Genomic DNA, 23,902 nt, shown 5'->3' with positions numbered 1-23,902 from the left:
TGGTAACATTAATAACATTAATAATGGCTGCATCCCATTTAGTGTTACCAGTTCTAAGGCTCTGCTATTGTGCATGGTGGCTCACTGGCATAGCTTATTGGGACATTTGGATAAAACCGAGCCATCGTTAATGTTATTAGCTCCACCTGTGCTTTTCCTGCTATTGCAAGTCAAAATGTCTGCTGTGAAAAAAGGTCTGTTGGTACATAAAACCTTTGTCAGGCGACAAAGAGCTTCACAAAGGTCTTATGGACCAAAGCATTTATGAAAATGAGGAGGACTGCATATGGAATTTGTTTTTCTTCAAATAAAGACACAAACACATTATCTACAAACTCAAAGAAACTGGACTACAAACTGGACTTCCTCTAATACCTCAGTAGCTCAGCGTTAAGAATCAATTAAATCAATAAAAAAAGAGTACAGATAAACACTACTTGTATTAGTAAATAGTATTAAATTGCTGTAATTTCAGGATAGAAACTATCCAAGAGATAACATTACAAAAGAGACTTTATTAAATAAAAATGTATGTAAATCTGTGTATATAATGTAGTTAGTCTGTTGGTAAACAGACTAACTACTAAGACTAAAAATAAGGTCTAAGACATTGTATTGAAAAAAACAAGGCCATTGTGTATGTTTTTACACAATTTACTATGCCTTGTCTTATTTGGAGCCATACTGATACCCTGACATGATATTTTTTATGCTTTTTCAAAGCAAAAGAACAAAGTTGAAAAACCATTTCTAATGATTTTCTTCAAGCAGCGCTATCACTTATTTTCACTGTTACTTCTGCTAATAAAGTAAATCACACCAACTAAAAGAGCTAGCAGAAGGATATCCTAAAGATGAAAACTTAAGTGTTGATGTCAACAGAGGTGTCAGTAAACAATATGAAAAAACCCTAAATGTCAAGTTGCTGTGGTGGGTTGTGACCTTTCTCTCAACATGTGTAGGAATAATTCCTGGCCAATTACAGCAGTAATTCAAAAGTAGCCCAGGTATAAAATGAATGATTTCTGCAACACTAAAACACTAACTGGTGATCCACTGTAAACCGCTACAGCAGCAGCCCAATAGGCCTTTTTCACTTTTTGACATGTCACAGTAGGAAAAGCATAATAAAATTAATGATGGCTGAATTCCATTTAGCTGCTTCAGTTTCAGGGTCCTGGTGTTGTGCATGCTGGCTCACTGTCATGGCTTACTGGGACACTTGAATAGAACAGAGCCATTGTTAATGTCATGAGTAACACCTGCGTTTTTCCTACTATGACATGTCAAAATGTGTGCTGTGAAAAAGGCCTATTAGTAACACAAGTGCAGTAGTTTTCAGTCCTGGTACATCCGTTCCACATCCTGATGGTTTTCTATCAAGCCAGGTAGTTATCTGCATTCACCTGACTCACCAGATGTTAATCAATTCTAGATTATATAAAAAACCGTTGTACTACTCCTGAGACCAGAGTAAAATAAACCAATAAGCTTAACCTGTTGATTTCATGTCATTTTACAACTCTGCTGTCACATACACTTAAATTTTAAAAAACTGAATGATTACAGTAAAAGCCATCTAGTCAGCTGCACAGCTGAATGGTTTGCTAAGCGAGAATCTGATCTGATTAGTAACCATGACAACACAATAGACATTTTGGCATGTCATAGCAGGAAAAGCGGTGTAATTTAATACATTAAAAACAACTGCATTCCATTTAGGCGAGCCAGTTCCAGGGTCCTGGTATTGTGCTCACTGTCATGGCTTACTGGGACACTTAATGGAATCAGTTTAACGAAATTTGTTTCATCAGTGCTTTTCCTGCAATGACAAGTCAAAATGTCTGCTTTGAAAAAGGTCTATCATGTTGGAGCATCTAAGCTTCTAAAAGTATCACAAAATTTTTAATAATAAGTTTTAACCCTTCCACAAACAATTCCTCACTAATGTAAATGCAAATACATTATAGTATACATAGAGATTAGCCATTCTTATAGTAATTTCCACTGAAGCAAATTCAAGGATTTCTATCAGTTTGTACATTGGGGTTTACATGGTAAGGTAAGCGTCTTAGCCCCCAGGCCTCTGTGCCCCGAGTTTTTCAATTTCCTCAGCCAGGTGTAGTTATTTTTTTACACTGGAAGGAATCTGATGACCAAAACCATCTCAGTTTAGAGAGCATATAATGTTGCTTAAAAAAGAGGTAATCTCTGATTTAGCTTAGCATTACTAACAGTTGCTAATGGCTACCAGTTTTGTCTCCAAACTAAAACGTTTACACTTGGATCACCTGAAAGCAGCCAAAGTGACAAAGAAAAATACTCAAAACTGCTTAAAATTTAAAACCTACTCATCTGATATACAAAAACATATGAATTCATTTGTCATTTTTAAAGGAGGAACCCAATGTGCCATTTGAGCACCGATTCAAAGAGCATTGATAGAAACAAGCCTTTTCTAACGTTGATGGCCGACTCTGTATGCTTGGTTTGATCCATGACCCAGGAGGTCATTTGCAGGCTACCATAACCTTGACCTTTGAGCAAAGCAAGCAGATCAAATATTTTACTCCATCATGTTTGTTTTACAAAGCCTTCCTCTCCCCACAGTGATTCCAGCTGGGCTCGAGCACAGTTTTTTGTGACGCATTCAAAAGAGGAAATAAGCTGAAAGGCCGTTGGGGTGAGACCATGTCAGCTTGACCTTTAGGGCTTTTGTTGTAGAAAAAAGACCCAGAGGATCAGGGAGAAGCAATGTTTGACTCTTTCTTTGCTTGTTGTGTTTTTGTTTTATTTTGGTACGCTTGCCTGTGTTTTTGATCTTTTCCTTTTTTTGTTCAAGAATAATATTGCACACTGCTGTGTGCTCAGAGGGCAGCGATTTATTGGCCAAGACACCAGAGCTGACCTCTGATATGTGTTGTGAAGCTCTGACCCAAATGACCACTTGGTAAATATTTGGTGTTGCTTAACTGGGATGAGTGGCCTACATAATTCAACATAGATGTTGCATGTAACTGTCAGTCGCAGTAACTCAGGGATTTCTAACTAGATTAATGGTTCACGGATGGTTTTGCTTTAAGACTGAAGTTTTAACTCATCCGTGCAAGCCCATCCATTACATCAGACATAAACCCAGTACATTTTTAAAACCCTATTCTCAAAGTTTGAGGCCCAGGAGCATCCTTTTGACATGAGGCTAAATGATCCACAGCCTGAGGTGGAAATCTTTAAAGGAACGCCCAAACTATTCAGAAGAACATTGGGTTAGGATCCATTCGCATTCTGCAAATGAGTATGATCTTTTTCATTTTCTAATATAACCGTCCGTGCAGGTATAATTTCAGTTGTCACCACTATGTGGAAAGAAAAAAAGCTCTGCAAGCCACAAAAATGAAAAATAAGTGCCTGTGCACAGAAGATGCTCATTAAATTTAGGCTTTATAAAAGGCAACTATGAAGAATATGTGACCGGTGCACAAGATGCAGATAATGTGCACAGGTATTAGTTAGCAGCAGACTTAAAGATGGGATGTGGCGATGACTTTGGTGAAGGCTGATCCAAAGAAAGCAGCTGTGTTTTCTCTGGACTGATCTAAACATAGAGTGACTGACATGTTCAAATAGAGTGCTGTGGTGACAGTATTTAGGGTCAAAAATATATGCGATGCTTCAATACATGACTGGTTTATAAACTCCCCATTTTAAGTTGTATGTTGTTCGTTTTTAAAATCCACCATTTAGTAATATGGATATGATTTAAATACAGAATTATCCACAATTTTAAATGACACAGAATAAAGTTCTTCCTGTGTTGCTACATGTAAAAAGCCTTCAGAAACCACAGCCCACTGCTGTTTCATGCCTGGAGGCTTCAAATCACCCCTTTCTGTGTGGAGATTTACAATCAGTGTCTTTAACTAACATAACAAATACATGTTTCAGAGGGTTAACCTGTGACATAAATCAGAGGGAAGCTGTACTCTTTACAGTGTGACTTTGTGATTTACGCTGTTAGAATGAATGCAGCTTTACGAAAACATTGTGTCGGCTGCATGTTTGTCTGAAACCATTTGTGCTTTTACAGAAGAGTAACTGACCACGCCAAAACATGGCTTTTGATGTTAGTATGGTGCATGCTGAACTACCAAGCAAGTCTGAAGTCTCTGCAAGTTGATTTTGGTACTTTGGGGAAATTAACAGCGGCTGCCCAAAAGGTATTGAACAATTTGAACAATTTTCAGAAATGTAAAACACAGCAGCATGCTTTACAAATGGCTTTCGGAATCTGCTCTGAAACAAATATAAAGCACAAAGGATGTAAGACAAATATTGTGGGGCAACATCAAATCTGTTAACTTGCTTAAAAAGAGCTAAAGTTTTATACATCAGTATAGTAGCTTGTGTTGCATCCTCACTAGATAGCGACTGCTAGTAGGAGTCGACAGTAGGGATTAGAGAGAAAGGGAAATGAGAGACAGGGAGATGACATCAGCGCTATCCTTCTATTTGTTCAAGTCAATTTTAGTTCATTATTAATACAGATCCACATTTCTCTTTGAATCAAGTTTTTTCACTAACATGATTTTGGCCTTTGATTGAAATATGAATTTGCATTTGCGTAAATCTGAGCTACAATGGTAGTGATTCCCCCTCTGCCCCAGGGACAGGTCTGAGGGTCCTTACCAGCCCCTCCTCCCCGGGTCGCAGCGAGGTAACTGCCAGGTCATTGCCGCTCTCATCAAATGCGTTGATGTCGATTCCCCAGTTGGTGTGGGGCTGTTTGAACCAGTTCTGCAACACGTGTTTAAAGTCAATACTTTGCCAGTGGCCGACCCTGGAGTTGAGCTCTATCTTCAGGGAGCGGATGCGGATGTGGCGGCTGCCCTGCTCCGTGACGGGCTTCAATCGGAGGATCTGCAGGTAGACGGTGGAGGTCTGCTGTAGCGGTCGCAGGTACACCCACAGCTGGGCCTTCAGCACCTTGGTGAACATCAGTTTGGGGCTGAACTTGAAGAAGCAGCAGCTTGGCTTCCCGTTCACCTGCACCAGGGGCTCCGCTGTGGAAAAGAGGACAGTTATATTTCTATATGTACTGTATGTGCAGTATACTGTATACATTTATCATCAAGATCATCATCATTCAAATAGCCATGAACACTGCATCAAACAGTGTTTGACCCAAGACATGAATCAGCCATGAATCGCAACGTCCCCGGTTCACGGACCTTTGTTGCATTCCCATCTCTCTCTCCCCTCATTTCATCTCATGTCATCTTCCTACTTTCCACTACAGTCCACTACCACTACACACAAAATGCCCTAAAAAATTATTCAAAAATATCCTTTAATTCCTTGACCACAACATGTATTTTGCTTCAATGTGTGTGCCAAAATGAATTTTATTCACATTTCATTTGCATTTTTATTTTGGCTCCATCTTTGGTGATAAACATTACTGCTGCAATGTTTCTGTTAATGAAATGTGGGATTCTGCAGGTGGTGCTCTTCTCTCTTCTCTGTCTGTTCCTGCCTCATTGGCTCCAAACACATCACTTCCTGTGCATCATAGGGATTTTTTTTTTTACTAAGCCCAGTCCAAAACATTATTATTTGGAACAGCAAATGCATAATCTTTCATCAACTAAATGTTGGTTCACTAGTCTCAAAACATGGAATAAACATTTCAACAACCCTGGGCCTGACTGAGGGGTTCAGAAATATATACTGAAGCTGACCAGCACAAATATAAAACAGAGACAGCTGCATCCACGCTCAGTCATCCACCAAACCATGAACAAACCATGACACTCTGATTCAAGTATTGTTAATAACTACGATCATATTCGGCCACATAACTGAAAGGGATCCTCTCTAATACAGCCAAGCGAGGACTTTTAAAGATAAAAGAGAATTTACTCCCACACAGAATCAACAACATCTCCCAGCAGTTTTCTGAGTAACTACCATTAGCTCAGAGTGTTCAGCTTTCAGAAATTCACACAGCAAATAGGAAAGTTTTATTATTGAAGCGCAAACTTTCCCCCCCTCTATAATACTAATAAATACTATATTCTGCATGAAACGAGAGACAGTGGTCGAGGCAGGTACAGTTATTGTAAGTTAGAACACACGCTGATTTAACACTCATCTGTGTTTACTATGTGCTTTAATCCATCACCAAACATTTTAAGCTACATGGCCTTCACCACAGTGATGAAGATTTAAAGATGAATGCAGTCACAGAGAAATGTTAGGCGACTAAAACAGTTTTTTCAATGACACAACTGGAGTCTGTTTAATTCATCTGCACCTGACATAGAGACACTTTGGGCTCGGAACGTTGTACTTTTCCTGATGTAATAAAGTAGAAATTTTAAAAGGGAGCAGTTAACAGTGCTGTGATTCCTTGACAGGCAGAAATCACAGTTGCAGTTTTTTGGCCTCAGCACCTTGACAACAAAGATGTGCATGTGTTTTGCATGCTGATCATAAAGCCAGAGACAACCACAGATCTGCAACTCCAATGTTACACAACTGGTTGTGCACAGTCTGTAGCTCAGTAACACACTGCTGTTGTCAACATATGGGATATTGTTGGTTTTCTAGAGGCAATTCCAAGTTTTATGATCTGTGATGAATATTAACTAGGATTTAAAAAAACTTAACATATACCTTGAGTTTGAGTCCATGTAGTTTACAGTAAAAAGTACAATCCTAACCCAGAGAAGGTAATCAGTATTTCTTTCACAACATGACATTGTAAAACAGTAAACTGACTCTGAGAACTGCTTTTCCTTTTTTTTTTTTTTTTTTAAACTGCCATTCTCTGTCTGACTGCTCATTTTAGCCACATCTGCATCGGCTGTCGGTTATCACATGTGCACATGGTCCTGTTGTTTGGTCCATTCAGTCAGGTTACATTTTGATTACATCAAAATTGGACAAACAGAGACATTTGCATATTAAAACAAGGATCAGTAATAGTGGCCAGTGGCCAGATGGTAACCTTAGATTCCCCCGGGTCAATCATAATGAAATGGTCTATACCTACATTACGACTAGCAAAATTAAAACATCTCAAGTTTTTTTTAGTGGCTCACCCTTGTTGAAAATATATTTGGGGTGTGGATTAAGGGTTATGTCAAAGAACACAAGGCATCTCCTAAAATAGGCAGATTTATTCCTGTCATGATCCTCGGCTTTGGTGTTTTCTGTGATTTGCACCACATGTCAAATCTGCACATGGTTCATTTACATAGACCTCCATCTGATATAATGACATCCATCCGTTGCATTCATACATTAATTTCCATGTAAAGCGTTCAATTATTATGGGAAATTTATTCTGCATCTATCTGGCATAATAATGTGCCAACTGAGTACAATAGAATATATAATCTGCCCATTTTCTCTGTGCTTTTTTGACATATTCTAGATTTTAGTAAATAAACCGTCGTTTTCTGTCATTTACCTTGCAGAGGAGTGTTGTTGTTGCTCTATTAAAAAAAAAAAAAAAAAAAAGCAGATACAAAAAAACTACATGGACCTGCCAAATCTGAGGTTGCTCAGGCAACCTGAAAATGCTTCCTGGGTCAAAAGGTTATTTGGCACCTCAGCCTAGTTAAGAAATGGGATCAGGGGTCAAAACCGTCTGCCTCTTTACATCTCAGGGGTGCTGGGGAGGGGCTGCCCTAATAGCCAGATTGAGTTTGAAGGTCAAGGTCGACCCTATGGCAATGGTAATATGTCTTTTTTCACAACATGCCTTTTTCTTAAAACCAGAGAATCATTTAAAATCTTCGAAACACAACAGCGCTGAATCAGCCACAGTTTGTTTTTGTTTTGATTAGGGTGGAGATTCTCCAGCCAATAGTGAATTGTTTATGAAACCTCAACTGACCAATAGAGAACACTGCAGCAGGCTGTTTTTCTGTTTTTTTTTAACACTAAACAAGTCTTGTAATTGAATTATGGGCATGCATTGAGGGATATGAATTCACTGAAGTACAGATGGACTATCCATTAGAAGAGTCTGGGGCGAACATTGAATAAGGGCCAAGCCAGGGACAGACGTGGTCCTTCAGCCTGTATTTCCAGAGACAGTCATTAGTGAGTGTAAATTATACACTGTCTCACGCTGGACAAACAATATGTCAATGTTCCTTTGGTGGGTTGCTGGGGTCACAGCAATTAACGTGGGTGGTGTTGTGTTTGCTCATCAGCACAAAACTGGGAATGAATGATTCGGCAGTTTGCTTGGGGTTTACTTGTGATTACTACTTTTTCTTTTTAATCGCTTCAGATGGGGACCGACACACACCAGCTCTTCCTTTGCAAACAGCTTTTTTATCACTTTTGTTGAGTTCCTGAAAAAAAAAGAAAAAAGAAACAAACCACTAAACACTGCAGAGCTGAAATGGTTCAGTTTCTCGAGCAGAGGACTTTCTTGAGAAGGAGTAATCTGAGAAGCAGAGCCCATACCCCGTGATCTAGTTAGGACCCCAGTTATTAAACACACATGCACAACATATGAGCTACGTCATGTTAAACAATGCCTGCATTGATAGGTGAAATCAATTTGTGCCTTTATAGACCCTGTAAGTGCACAAGCAAGAGGCAAACCATGGAGGATGAATGCCTGCAGCTTAATTACACCCCACGTCTTGGCAGAGCGTTCCACTTGTGCAAAATGAGCAAAGCTAGCTTGTAAAGATCCGAAATCCAATGGGACATTTAATCCTTCTACCTGAACTAACTTTGCTCCTGCTGCCATAACACATTATTGTTGGAACAATCCCAATTTTACTGCAAATGCAGGACTGTTTTTATGGCTTAATTTCCTGAACAATTTGCTCAGTTATAGTTCAGTGTTTTAACACTCTGATTTCATTTTCATTTCATTTAATGTTTATTTGATAGGGACAGATACAGTTTACATAGAGAATTGCATAACAATTATCCAATGCAATGTATCACAACATGTGTAGCTACTGCTAATTTCCAATGCCTGTCACTAGATGGGCCTTTAAAATAACAGACATTTCAATCCTGCAGTAAGGATATGAATTCTGATTTTGCATTCAGCACCACCTACTGGAGCAATAACACCTCTCTCCTTCGCCAAACTGAAGATGAAAGAAACTAGGTCCTATACAGTAATAAAACTCTTCTTTTTTTTACTTAAAAAGTAAAAACCAAGTAAAACCCAAGTAAGTAAGTGTGGACAGAGGCTGTGTTTTTCCAAAGGAAACAGCTTGTTTGCTTTTCCTCCTCATGTTTCTAGCCTACTTCATTATTACAGCACCTTATTTCCCTGTGGTATAATTGCTGCATATGCAGCGCATGAATTTTACTGCCACAGCAGCAGGCCTGCAGGTGAGCCTATCAAACATCTGGTGGACTCCCTGGGTACCTGTGTCCCATAGTTAGCCCAGAGCCTCCTATACGTGTATGTTAGGGGAGACATATAGAATATAAGGGTTTATTCACCATGCCAGCTGTCCATTTTAATACGACCGCAGTCGGTTTCAAAGTTAAATGCTTTTAATAACCAAATGCAGTAATGTTACTGAGGGGTACAGGAGCATGAGGCAGTTAAACTGTTGAAAACAGATGGAGAGGGGAAGTTAAGGTGTAGTTATACAATGAATAGTTAACATGTGTTACCAGTGAGGGCTGCTTAAATGTTGACAGTATGGTGAAAATGGTAGATGCATATCTATATATATATATATATATATATATATATATATATATATTCTTTTCTTAATGGGAAATGCAAATGTGCCATTTTGTGGTGAGTGTGTGTTTGGGAGCCTTCATGTTGAATAAATGTGACTCTAGGGTATCCCCACGCACCTCAGCATATTAATCATCGTGACACGTTCACGACCCTTCTAAAAGGACAGGGGCCACAGTGCACCCCCTCAAACATCCCATCCCACCCCAGCCCCACTCCCTCTTTGTCTCTCGGCCAGTCCCAAGGGACGGGAGAGGGTGGTGGGGGAGGCCGGGCTCGAGCTGGGGATGGAGGAGGAGGCGGGGTGTGTGTGTGAAGTTAGACCCCCTCATTCAGAAGCCCTCCCCTGGGACAACGGCAGGCACAAGACTCCTATTAGGACTGAGCACAGTAGCCCCTCAGGAGCAACAAAAGACATCTCCTAATGCTCCCTGTTCTAGCTCAGTGAACACACGCACAGACACACATGGAAACATGCAACCACACATAAACACACAACATACACAAGCTCCAAACTGACCGTCTTCAGCAAACAGACTCAAAGCTCATTGTTTTTAGTGTTGGTTTTATATATGTTTGTATTATAAGGGGAACGTCTGCGGGACATCTCCAGCAGGACGGGGACAGAGCGTGAAAAGAGCGAGCGTGCAGTGAACTGCAATAAGGTGGACAGCTGGACTTCAGGAAGCATGCTGGGGTCTCGCCGCTTGTGTTTGTGTGCATCCACACATGCATGCAAGACGTTAACGTCAGAAGACAATGTTCTGTTCTGTTTTCAAAAGTTCAATCCAAAACTTTTTACATATTTGGTATAAGCAGATATCTAAACACGATTATGAATGGATACATTTCTGTGCCCATTGCGTTTTGCCACTGATCATTATGCTCCAACCATGACAAGCTTGTAAAAGTACAGAGACAGTCAGTGTAAATTTTACTGTTTAAACTAAAGTGCCAAAACTAAAATAAGCATTTATTTTTGCTATTTGGAAGCTGAGCAGAGTTTTGTTAACTCATGCCAATCAGAAGTAGCAATTCTCATTTTGTTATTATTAAGCTCTGAAGTGGAATTTCTCTTCAATGTTGTTTATATTGTGGTTATTAATATAGATTTCATGTTTCTTTGGCTTCTTTGCTAACATTATTCACATTTATATTTTCTTCTACTGAAAGTTTCAGGCAAGTTTCCCAAAATATACCTGGGTAGTGTCAATGTGTGTTTCCCTCACTTTTCATTGCATCTACCCTCTAAAAAAAAAACTGAAATTCTGTCAATCAGCCGAATCGTCACCAAGTTGACAGGCATCAGTTGCACAGTCATAACATACAGTAAACAAAAAATTAAGTTGTTGGAAATTAGTTTTCTTGGACTCTATCTGAAATGTGTGTAAGTTTACCCAAGTGTGTATGGCATTCAATTTGGCAGTGACCCTCTTGTGAAATTAAGCCCAAGGCAAGGGCTTCAGCAGGGATGTAGCACAGAGGTGATTGATGGAAAACGGAAGGAAGAGAATAAACACTTGAGAGGCGATTGAGTAATTATAAGGTTAGAATTTCAGCCATTGGTATTTAGAAGATAAAAACTTAAAGCTCATACAGATGTAACATACATCATCTCTTGATTTGCAGGCTGACCATATGTAACTGAATATTGTGATAATGTGCTATATATATTTCTTAAATTAACTGCTTTTTCTGAGTTATTTCACTGGTTAACATGATACATCTGTTGATTAAAAGTTAAATAACCTAAGTACAAAATTTACACCCATTATCAACTTGCACTCCACCACTAGTCATCAAGTCGCTGTACTGAAGACAAATGTTAAGGAAATCCGCAAACTGTAAAACTGTGCATGACAGAAACCTGGTTGGCCTTTTTTTCTTTTACTACTTACTTATTGACTATTGCTCAATGGAACAAGCACAGCTTACCCAACATTACAAACTCTGCAGCAACATTTGTACAATGCAAAACCACAACGTATGAGTTTGCTCTGTAACAGAAACTAAAGCAAAGTTCAGTTAGTCAGTGTCAGCTAACATCACCATCAGACAAATTACTGGTTGTTCACTTGGTTTGTTCACCTCAGCAGTTATGCAAAAACCTGCAGCAGAAGGATTATAATTTAAACTACATGACTGCTGTCTTGTTTGAGCAGAATGACAAACTGTTGGTTGATTTTGTTTATTGTCTTGTTTGATGTAGCAAATTTCTACAAACCTACCTGCCTATATATAAGCCTGTTCCACACTATCACAGGCTACAAGTGACTTACAACAACACATACTGTATAAACACTGGCTGACACATTTAATTAAAGTTTGACCTCTGAGATCATGTTTCTCTCAGTGAGACATGGTCACTGATATTTTTTCACTGACATGATCAGTGCAAAACACTTATCTTTATCCACAGTTACTTTTTAAAGAGTTGTTCATTTATATACAGGATAAACACAGCAAGAATGCTGAATAGTAATTTAATTGTTAATGTAGGATTTTATGAAGAAAAACACTGATTATAAACAGAGATTGACACTAATGCAGATCAATGAAACTAGAACAGGAACCAGGTCCAACTCTCCATGCACCATCTGAGAACAGCTGCATATAATTTATATTACAGTGCATCTGCAACAATGAGCCTGCTGTAACAATTGCATTAGATACATTCTCTGCACTAATATCTTAATCCATATGATATGACATAGATAGGTAGTGTCACTTTTTTGTTGTTTTAGGAAAATTTGCTATACTGCAAACAAAATCTTAACCATGTGTTTAATTTACTATTGAGTCCTAAAATATATTCTTCCCCCCAAAAATATGTAAAATGATTAATATTGCATATTTTATGTCTGAGATTATTTGTCTGTAATAACATTTTATTTCTTCTGCATGCTGCCTCAGTCTGTTGCAGAGGACCAGTAGCTTGGACCTTGTCATTAGTGCATCGACAAGGACGTGATCCCTCACTGGCTTCCCAACAAATTGTGCATGCTAGAATTCACGACCAGCATGGAGGTACCGCTACTGGGAATGCAAAGAGGGTACCACAATCAATAGTGGAAAGGTACACAACACCAAGGGATTTGAAGAATGACGCTAAAGAGAACACAACAACCCAATGAAACAACTGCCCCCCCCCCCAAAAAAAAACAACAAAAAAAACAACTGATCATGAAGACATTGTAAAACTGGTCAGTTTGGGCAATTCCACAAGTTTGGGCATGTGGTCACAATAGATATTAGGCAGCGTAAATCTTATAAATCCTAATCTGGTGGGGTTACAGACAAGTTCTGAAAATATGTGAAAAACAGTTGCCACCTCTTGCGTCTGCTGACCCTTTGAGGGTGAACTTGATTTTCTTCAACTGGAGGAAGAACATGGTGTCACTGAGCCACGTGGAGCAACACCGGTGTTATGGATTACACTGGACATTTTTCAAGAAAAGATATTCGTCGATGATGCTTACTTTGATCTTTAACGTTAGATCTTTAGATCTTCCCCGAATGCCTACTATGTGTGTAGATTAGAAGTGTTGCCTCCAGATGCTACCACCTTCATCCAGCAAAGTTTACAGATTGCCTCATTAATGTTATGCGGTTCCCAATTAGCACTGGGTTTAAATCTGAAATATTGCCAAATAGGCGCTTTTGCTTTTCGCTTTGACACCAAATCCTCTGCCATCATCTTGTCGGTCCACTCTCCTTACTCTCGTCATGTGATAAGTGAAATCTGAATCCTGCTACTCCGTGCTGCGACTCTGCTGCTGCTGCTGTACAGAGCAGACACTTTCAGTTTATATTTGTAGCGTCCATCGTCCGACTAAGTATTGATAACAGCTTAGTATTTTACAAATTAGAGTTTTTTTATTTGATGAACGTGGGCGCTGATAAATGAACTAAATGGGTTTTATTTCTATTTAAAAAAAGCAAAATGAAGGTCGGGGCAGTGGGCAAGTAATGTAATCGGTGTATGCCCGAACACCGTATAACACCGGTAACACCGACTACCGCGGCAAGCCTAATACAGATACAAAAAAAAACTTTGGTTATTCTCTCCACTCCGTCTTTTATAAAATGAAACATCATAAGCCTCTCTGGTAGCAGTCTGATAACCGTTCCAAACTTAACATGGAGAAGCACCCTTTAGTTACTATGCTCCATATACCTGAAACAAACTTGGTGATGTTCACCATCTTAAAACCATTATCCACACTAGACTTTCATCCTGCATTCTTCTCTGTTTGTCTGTTTTCATTTTTTCTAATTCAATTGGTGTTTTCAAAGTCTTTTTCTCTGCCTTGTGTATGACCTGTGTTTAATGTGTTTAAATAAACTTTTCTGAACTTCCAGGCTGCTCCCTTGCAAAACAATTAATCTAATCCAGCAAAAGAAATTATAAATATGGCATGGGGGGACTGATCTGTATTAATGTATTTTATTGTCGCTCAACCTAAACTACTCTCAAACTGAGTGACCAGCACGTCAGACTTGCTTTTTTAAAATTCTGTCCTTAAATCTCTTCCCTTACATGAACACATACACACACTATCCTTCATGCACACGTCGTCGCCCACTTATTAGTTTCATCACCTTAAATGCTCAAAAAATGATTTGAGCATACTCAGCCACAGAAAAAAAACCTGAAGCCACCCAAATCTGTCAGTCTTTTCTCTGAAGACAAAGTTCATGTGACCAAATCGTGCCAACCCTCCCTCTAGGAAGCATTTTCTCCTATAACGTTTCCACGAGAATTTCTAAGCAACATAAAAATACCCATCCTTTCCTTTATGAGCTTATCTTTATCCATATGTGTTGTACATTATCTACAAATCAAACTTGGCTCTTCTCCCTAAAGAAATCACTTCGACTGTGCATTTTCATAACTTCCATAATGAACTTCCTGGGGTGATGTGGGAAATACAACCACAGGTGATAAATACAGCAGGAAGCTGCTCTCCTTTGTATCAGGAGAAGAAGGCTAATTAAATTTTCATGTAGATAATCTTGAGGTAATCCACTGTTAATTGTGCTTCTTTCCGACACAGTGGCTGTCTCATGGGATCAAGCATTATGCCCATGCAGCATTTCCTTTGCTTAAATGCCTCTTAGATTTAATGGACTCTTCCATAAACTGCTTCTCAGCAGCTCCGTGCACACACACGACCACACAGAGCCTGAACGCATCCATCAACAATAATCCCCTCAATGATCTCAATTTTATCTTTTCCCTCCCCTCCTCCTCCTCCTCTATGTCCCTACACAGGGCTTAATTACTGGTGTGAAGTAATTATTTCCTTTATTAGTGAAACGTAACATCTGTTTCAGGTCTTTTTAATTGTACCTATAAAACCCTTCCATGATTTCTGTCCCTTTAGGATAGGACTGGGCTGCTTGTTGCTCCCTGTGGACCACCCCCCCACCACCACCAGCACAGTGCACCTCACTCGATCACACTCTTTGAAATCCTTTAAAGAAGCAACGAGGAGCTCACCAGTGCTCACAAGCAGTGAAATTGTCTTTTTTTAATAAAGGAGACAAAAAATATTCCTGCAGAGCCATGCCTCCAAACTGACATTAATGCAGTCTTACATTCATTCTTCCAACTTGTCAGTGTTGTATTTTTGGTAAAGCATGCATTCAATTCCAAAGCATCATATTCCCAAGTGCCAAGAAAAAAGACCGGCTGCAGGGACTGGTACACGGAGCGTGGGAATAGGGGAAGGAGGGTGGAAGGAGTGAGATTCCTGAGGTCCTGGGGAAATTTTGTCCCTGTATTAATAGACTTTGGTCCCTTTGAAATTTTATTAGCCATAAAGTTGACAGTATGTTGTGCAATTTCTACAGTCCTACAGACGTTTCCTTCTTAACTTTTTACTTCTTTTTAAACAAACCGGTTGTGCCCCCCAATTCAACACCAAAGTTTATCTTTCCCTCAACTGATGCCAGCAACTACACAGGGAGAACAGGTGTCATCGTCAAACTGAGACCTCCATGGAATAAATAAATCTATAAAAACCTCACATAGTCATCAACTTCCAGCAAACACTGGCCAGTGAGTTGAAGACGGTCCGGCTTCTGCTGCTCTGTCCTTTTAGCGCTCTCCCTCTTAATTTTTATGGTTCCTGCACCTTCAGGAAATGACCCTTTTATAGGGTCAACACTATAAAAGACTTGTTTTTTTGTGGGAGTGGTTAGTGGATGAGTGTGTGTGTGTGTGATTGTGTGTGTGTGGTGGGGGATAAGTGTTCAAGTTACTACCGGTTCGTCTTTGCTGCCAAAGAAAGAGACCTGATGAGGTTAATAGTCTCCTCTTCCAATATATCACATAGCTGTGAACTCTGTGACCCTTTTTGTCAATAGGAGAACTTTTCTCTGGAGTGTGTGTGTGACTGTGTGAGTGTGTGAGCATCCTCGTGTGTCTACACAAGTGTGCACATGTGGAAATTTGTATAGATTTGTATACATGTGTGGATGTTCATTTTTATGTGCTCAAGAGATGTGTAGGCCTGTGCTTGAAGTGAATGTGCCGCATCTTAACAGGATTACATAACAATACCAGTACAGCACTTCTTAATGTTAGCCTGCACACAGCCATGATGGACAGGACAAAGTTTGGGTATAAAATTGTTTAACAACGTGAGAAGGTTCAAGAACATTTGAGTGGTCATTACAAATGTTTCAAATGTGATCTTCTTTATGTCTAAACTAGTTTTCTCTCCTTTAAAAGGTAACGTTTTTCCTTGTAGATAGCCATTGATTTCTTATGTTTCGGACGCACTACAACATATGTTCCCTGGAATAAAATTTTAATGTAATAAAAGCTCGGAGGGAGGGTAAGCGAGTGCTGCTCTCTGCTGGATCCTCTGTTACTGGACAATCTCAAAATTACTCAAATGTCTCAAAAGAAGTTTACTCAAGGGCAAAATGGTACAATTTCACAAACAATCTAAGCTAAGTTCTTGTGCAACAATAGATGATATAACCATGAGTGTTCTTAGTCCACAGAGGTGCCACTGCTCTTTAACACTTTTCCCTGATGTGCTCTAGCAGAATAATTCGGTTTATAGTATTTAATATTGCTATATAGTATTTAATTAAACGGTTGAATAGTGTGCGGTTAATCAGCATCAAAACATCCACAGAGAGACAGAGAGCAAGAAAGGAGGAGGAGGTCGGTGATGGCAGAGGAAGGTCTGGTCTAAATGTCTTGGACAGGTGACAAATGGGAGAATAGTGGGGTCAAATCCTCACCCCACCTCAGGCAAAACAAACTGAGCTCCAAAATACATTGCATGCACGCTCACGCCCAATTACACACATAAATCAATCAATATACCAACTCAAACAGTTCAGCTGTTAATGCAAATAGATTTGTTAATATAAATCAACACTTGTTCACAATGCTGCACTAGAAAATGACCCTGGTAAACTCCAAATTGAGTCATTTTTTATGCACGAACAGCGAGCGGAGCGGTTACCTACACAACACACTGTATGGAGGAAGATGTTTTAGTGCCACGCTATGATATAAATAGCTGTACTTTTCCATGAAATTTCATAGTAATTAGAGACCAGGAAGCATGGACCCTCTCAACCCCCACTGCGGCACCCACGTACCTTGAGTGAATACTAAGAAGCAACTCTGGCACAGGTCCAGTTCAGTATGTACTGTGTGAACCCACATGGCCCATCAAAGGCAGTGTGCACGACCGGCAAAGGGTGACTGGGTTCGAAGTGCGCAGGGAATAGTGTTTGAAGTCTTCCTTCTATCACAGAGACAGAAAAGGCACTTTTAATCCTGCGGGATCACTAAGGCGCCACAGGCAAAAGAGATGCACTCATTCTCTCAACTCTTCCATGAGTACCGGAGAAAAGAAGAGGAAGGAGAGAGGGGGCTAACAGGGAGGAAGGTGGAGGGGGGAGGGGGAGAAAGAAGGAGCAGATGATAAAAACTGCAGCTGACGTAAAGAGATGAGGCAAACAGAACGGAAGTGCTGTAACATGACAGATACAGCGGTAATGTCAGTCATTAGCTCCTCTGACTGGCATGAGGCCGGTAGAAATACGCAATTATCCAGCGTCATGCATAATGCCCTTTTCTGGCTTGAGAAGGTATCAAATCAGTTTGCGTGGTGTATGTGTGTGTGTGAGCATGAGTGTGAGTGTGTGTATGTGTGTGTGTGTGATTGTGGCCATGCAGAGGATGGGAAGCAAAGAGTCCAAAATATAGTTGGAGGATGTTGTTCATTTCCCTTGTAATGTACAGATGAGTGTGTTAAACATGCAGAGTTTCATCTTGTCTGTATTTACAGGTGAAGAATCCAATATAGCATTGATCTGCACATCAGAGAGATAACAGCTATAGTTATTATAGAAAATCATCATTGTTTATCTATCTACAGTGTCGCATTCATCCTATATGTGTGTTTGTGAGCCAGTAATATAAATAGAAACAGAGGGCGACAGATAGACAGACAGATCAAACTTGAAGCACTAACATTATTTTGTGGAAATGTCCTTAAAATAACTGCCACATAAAGCGAACGGTTGAAAAATGACAAAGCAAATGCTTTTTGATGCCTCCTTAATTCACCTGTAAGATACATCAGCTGTGCACCGTTCTCCTTCAGGATGAACTGAACTGCATCACTCACATCAGTCCAGAGCAAAAACAACTCTCAGAGGAAACAATTCTTGAAACATACTCAAGGTTCAGAGAGACTTTTTGCAAGTGGTAATTTAAAAAAATTAACAAATGGTTACAAGCTTAGATAAAGAGTGGTGGAGTAGGAAAGATGGAGGTAAAATTCAGATGACATTTGAGCCTGCAGTTACAACAACATGGCAAGTGAAGGTTGATTCGCTATAATCACAGAGACAGGTGGGGCTGTCAGGACAGGTGAAGAAGTGTTATTAAACTAGATACTAGATATTAAAATATACATCTCAACTAGCTTATTCAAAAACTAACTGATGAGAGAAAAGAAACAGAGGCTCCTTTAACATACAAATCCCAACTAGATAGATAGATAGATAGATAGATAGATAGATAGATAGATAGATAGATAGATAGATAGATAGATATTATAACAAGGAATTAATAACGTCAGACAACACATAATAGGCCAAAGTCTCCTGCACAAAGGCATATCTTTGTTCACTCCTGGAGTAAAAAAAACCTGATTATTTGGAGTGTGTTTTATCCGCCTTGTGCAGAATATATTACGTGTGTAAATGTTGTTGAACCCCGCGATTCGCCAGGAAAAGGTCACACACTCCCCTCGACCCTAAGTGATTCTCTGTCTTTGTGTACTCGTGGTGAAAAAAAAACGAGCTGCGCCCATAAACTTCGCATTTAAAAGGCAAGTGCGGCCGAGGGGGGCCGCTGCATGAGGGGAACAATAGCAGCTTTTTGGACACACTTTTTCTCACTGCGATGAACAGCAGGGAAACCGGTAGAGCCTCCTATAAAAGAACGATAGAGCACAGCTGCCAGGGTTCAACAGTAATTTTATAAAATGTCTACAAAGCCTGCGGTTTATCTGTGGATTTATGGGAAACTATACGTGGGCGAGCAAATTGTTCGGGGGCAATAATCAGAGGGGCCTCACGACGTGATCATAACTCCAGATTTCAGGGCCTTTATGCAAAAAAAAGGGAAAAAATAGGCATAAAGGCTAAAGTGATGCAACTGCCAGCCAAATGCTGCATTATCATTAATAATGCACTTGACATTCAAACGGGTCTATCTTGCGTTTACTCTCTGTCAAACACAAAGAAAAATCTGAAAGAGTTTGAACATGACAGCAGGTGGACTAAATATTAGACACTGCTCCATCAGGACGTAGCCTTCCATCGTCACCATCATCATCATCACCATCATGAAAACAAAAGTTCATCGGGCCATATTGGAGCTGTCTGTCTCAGAGTGACGAGGCTCTTTATGCTGCTGATTATTGATTTATCAGGTTGATGCGTAATCCCCGGTCTATTTTGACAGCCGTGACCAACAACTGACCAGAGTCATTTGTCTAATTTTATCAGTCCGCTTCAGACACACAGAGTGGACCCCCGATCTGAATCTCAAAAAGTAGGTTAGGTCACTGACTTGAATGAGCTCCAGCGGCTCCACTGTCCACGCAGCAGGCCTGAGTCACTTGAACCTATCTGCTCCGCAATTACGCGCCTGACGCATTTGGAGACAATATTGTTGGGTTGTAAACTATTACTCACGCTCAGAGGCCATGGTGATCACGGACTCCGTGGTGGCGTGGTACTCATCCTCCTCCATAAACTCATCCTGGGACGACGCGTCTCCCTGGAAGTCGTGATGGTCCAGGAGCTGCTGGAGCGGAGGAGCCTTGGGCAGCAGCTGATTGACCACTTCCCGGCTGATGTTGGGCGCCTGCTTCAGGCGCAGCTTGCTCAGGATCTGGGACTTGATGGTCTCCAGTCTCAGCACTTTGCTCTGCTCCCTCCAAACACAGGCGGAGCATTCGTGGGAACCGGCGTCCTCGTCCAGCAGGGACAGCCCGGCATCCGTGGGCGTCTCGCTGGCAGAAGGCAGCAGCAGATTGGGCTCATCGCTCCCCGACTGTCCCAGGGAGATGAGCACCATCAAGCACAGTAAGAAGCTGTACCTCGGCATGACGATGCGTGGACACCAGGCAATGCAACTTTTTTCTTTATTTTTTCTTGTCTTTTCACTCGCTTTATCCCGTTATATCCCCTCTCTCGGATGTGCGTCTATTGTGTGCCTTATCCTACAAAAGGCAGGGAATCAGTGGCATGCATCTAATCCAATACGATCACCCCGAAGTTGCTTTTTTGCAGCTGGAGATTTTGCAATAAATTAAAAAAAAAAAAGTACGTTCCAGTGTGTCTCGGTGCGTGCTGGTTTGATTAAAAGTTAACAAATTATCTGTCTGATGAATGCATAGCCTGCTCAAAATGTAGTATAATGGTTGTTTTGGGGTCTTCTGTACAATTTAGTCCATGGAGGTGTGTGAATTCAGAAGTGTCACTGAAAAATGTGCAAGTGCGGTCAAAAAGGGGCTCTTTATATATCTCAGCTGCCCGGTGTCGTAATCCGTCTCCATTGGCTAAGATTGCAACAAAAGGCTTTTAGGTCTGTCACCAAGTCAAGAGGGACAGAGCGAAGGGAGGGTGCGCGCACTGTTATGAGAGTATAAATGTTTTACAGTGCACAAACAATGTCTCACATTGCCCAATTTGGTTATTATGATGATGACATAAACTATGGCTCGCTGCGCCTGTTGTTATAAATGGTTTATTATGGTGTAAACTGAAAAAAAGCTTCATGGATTCCTCTCGAATCCTCCACATCATCTCCTAAATCACACACATCTCAATATCTATGGTGCATTTTAACAAGAAAGCCACTGATGAGGAATCGTCATATAGACCTACCAGCGGTCTAGATGCAGATTATTTAGAGGTTGCACGAGCTTGTCCGATACGAGACTCTCCAAACTGAGCGTCAAAGTATCTGTGTGAACGAGTGAAGTAATAACTGGCCTATTCATTCAAAATCAAGGGCTGTAAAATGCACAAATGTGGTTTTAAAAAGCTGCGTCCTATGGTAATAATAAAAAATAGTGTTAAGTTAATAGCCTATATTAATACATTGACTGAAGTCATGTAGTAGCAGCAGGTCTGCATACTCTATTATTAAGTATATAGGCCTACATTCATTTGTACTAATCAGTGCAGTTGGTATAAGCCTTATGAAAATGTCACATGTTTTTAAATGGTCTTCATGAATTACTGTGGATTTTAGAATTTTTAGCTTTCTGTGTGTCACATTTGATCTATAAGTCAAAGTGTCACAGGATCTGATCAAAATGTTGCCCAACTACAAACCATAGACAGATACTGTATTCATGACTGTATATGTGCTCAATAAAAGCTGTGATATTTTAGTTGCCTGCTCTCAGTGAGGCACCACTGACCCACTAGTGTCATCTGCTGGAGGAAAACAGAGTTGCAGCTGAACATACCTTGTTTCAGTTAGTAGTTTTCATGTGTGCTGCCTCTGTCACTCCTTATTGTGGTCAGATTGTGGTACTTCATTGTAAAACAGAGCCCTCTAGTCATTAGCTCATATAGACTGGGTATATGGCAGTATTAAATATGTATTGTTCAAATACTGATATGACAAAAAACTAAGTTAGCGTGGATCATGCATTAGTGCACTGGAAATGAATCCTGCTGTTGCTCCCACTGTTGTCTGTTAATGTACTTGGGTGGGGCTACGCAGACATTAATATATGGGAAACACTGTTCTCCTGATCCCTTCACGTTTTTCACAGCTGCTATCCTGAAACGTCTTCAATAATCAAATACAGTTTGAGTGACAAGACTTATCTAAATTAAATAGATCAAAACCATAGACTAGTCCACAAGGGATAAAGCAAGACACTCGTTCGCTTTTTATATTTTAGCAAAAACACATAAAGGTTTTATGGGGGTTATGTGCCGCGTACCGATATAAGAGTGGTATTGATCTTCTCATCTAACCCTTAGCAAGAAAGTGAATACGTTTATGTCCCAAAATGTTGAGCTGTTGCTTTGTGCTACACATTGAATGGACGCTTGTTAGAGAGCTGTTGAATCCAGCGGGTGGTAATACAGACAAGCTTTGGGCTTTTTCCTTTCACTGGTGTCATCTAGTGCAGTCACAGAGCGCCTGGTCCACACCATAAAATAGATGCTCATGTTGTTGCGTATTGTGTTTATGACCTTCGATGAAAAGAAATGCTAATTTGCATTGTAAATGCTTAGCATCAAATACTGTATGTCTGATGAACAGATGCAAAAACTGTTTTGTTATTTAGATGTGCTTATAGATATATGAACCCTAAATCTAAAAACTATATCACGATGATCAGTGTTTCTCTCTGCATTTGATGCACACACTCATTCAGCTAATTCTCCTAGTGGGGATCTGTATAAATGTAATACTTTGAAGTCTGATTAAGAGCTCAAGAGACTAAATATCTGGGGAACAGAACTGGGCTCTGTCTCGACCATCTCAATTTGCTGCTGCTGTAAGCTCCAACTCTACCTGTGGACCAAATACTCAACGCGGTCTCGTCAGCGCATAAACAACTCTTGAGTCTGCGGCACCAAGACCTTCTTCCCAGAGAGGAAAGCCCCCATTTTTGAGTCGGAGATGAAGGCCTCAGGAGCTGCTGGACTTTTTGACCCTCAATCCAACCTTCTGACGCTGAGCTTTTAGACATTTATCCGCCATGATTATCAAGAAACTCAGAGTGCTTCAGCAGTTCACTGGTTTCAGGTGTGATGATGATGCTATGGAAGCAGGAGAGAGCTGTAAAGCTGTATGCACCTTCATATTCACCATGAGCCACCTCAGGCATTTTCCACTGAAGACATTTTGACATGCAGTAGTTAACAGTAGTTAAATAACAGGTGTAAATAATAATTAATGATGGCTGAATTGCTTCAGGGTTTCAGGGTCCTGGTATTGTGCATGCTGCCTCACTGCCTCGCTGTCATGACTTACTGGGACACTTGGATACAACAGAGTCATTGTTAATGTTTTTAGTAACACCTGTACTTTTCCTTCTATGACAAGTCAAAATGTGCGCTGTGAAAAAGGCCTATGAGCCAGTGGTCGGAGTGGATGATATCACTCATAATTAAGTTGACAAAGTAATAAAATAAGGTAAGAAAAGTGCACTTTGATAGATACATTCTTAAAGGAGATACATGAATCACAGGTAAAGCTAAGGCTGACATTACAGGATTAGTGCTCAATCGTGTTATCTGATCTGACTACACAATCATGTTGAACTCCATGAGACCCCACTGAAATAAAAAAGGATGGGGTAAAAATAATGTGCATTGTGGACCAATTCTGGTAATATCATGTTTAAGGACGTTCAAAGTATTTTTGCGTTGTATATGTTGAATTATAGGTGCTTTCAAAACCGCTGTGAATGATGTAACTGTTTTTGCATGGGGTTGGCAAGGACGAAGATTTTAATGTAATTGTATTTTGTAATTATGTGCAGTAAGCATCTTTTCTTGTACCCACTTTCCCTAAACGTTCCTCATTTACTTGATGTGTCCACAAAATACACATACACCATCAAGCTCACC

General features: G+C 40.2%; 1 protein-coding gene across 2 annotated transcripts in view; it reads right to left on the bottom strand.

Moving 5' to 3' along the window:
• The window catches only part of gdf11 (growth differentiation factor 11), a 28,548-nt gene extending 4,694 nt beyond the window's left edge, over positions 1-23,854 (bottom strand). Inside the window, exons 1-2 of one of the 2 annotated variants that reach the window (XM_044217603.1) lie at positions 19,988-23,854; positions 4,687-5,060 (exon numbers count right to left, since the gene is read on the bottom strand). In XM_044217603.1, coding sequence (XP_044073538.1) covers positions 4,687-5,060; positions 19,988-20,402 — 789 coding nt within the window. In that variant the 5' untranslated portion in view covers positions 20,403-23,854. The remainder of the gene's footprint in view (positions 1-4,686; positions 5,061-19,987) is intronic. The other variant, XM_044217613.1, reaches the window with a different exon arrangement.
• Positions 23,855-23,902: the final 48 nt, after the last annotated feature.

Source organism: Siniperca chuatsi, linkage group LG2 (assembly GCF_020085105.1).
Source record: "Siniperca chuatsi isolate FFG_IHB_CAS linkage group LG2, ASM2008510v1, whole genome shotgun sequence".
Taxonomy (NCBI): Eukaryota; Metazoa; Chordata; class Actinopteri; order Centrarchiformes; family Sinipercidae; genus Siniperca; species Siniperca chuatsi.
The sequence above is the reverse complement of the archived record's forward strand: the minus strand, read 5'-3'. Positions and strand labels throughout refer to the sequence as shown.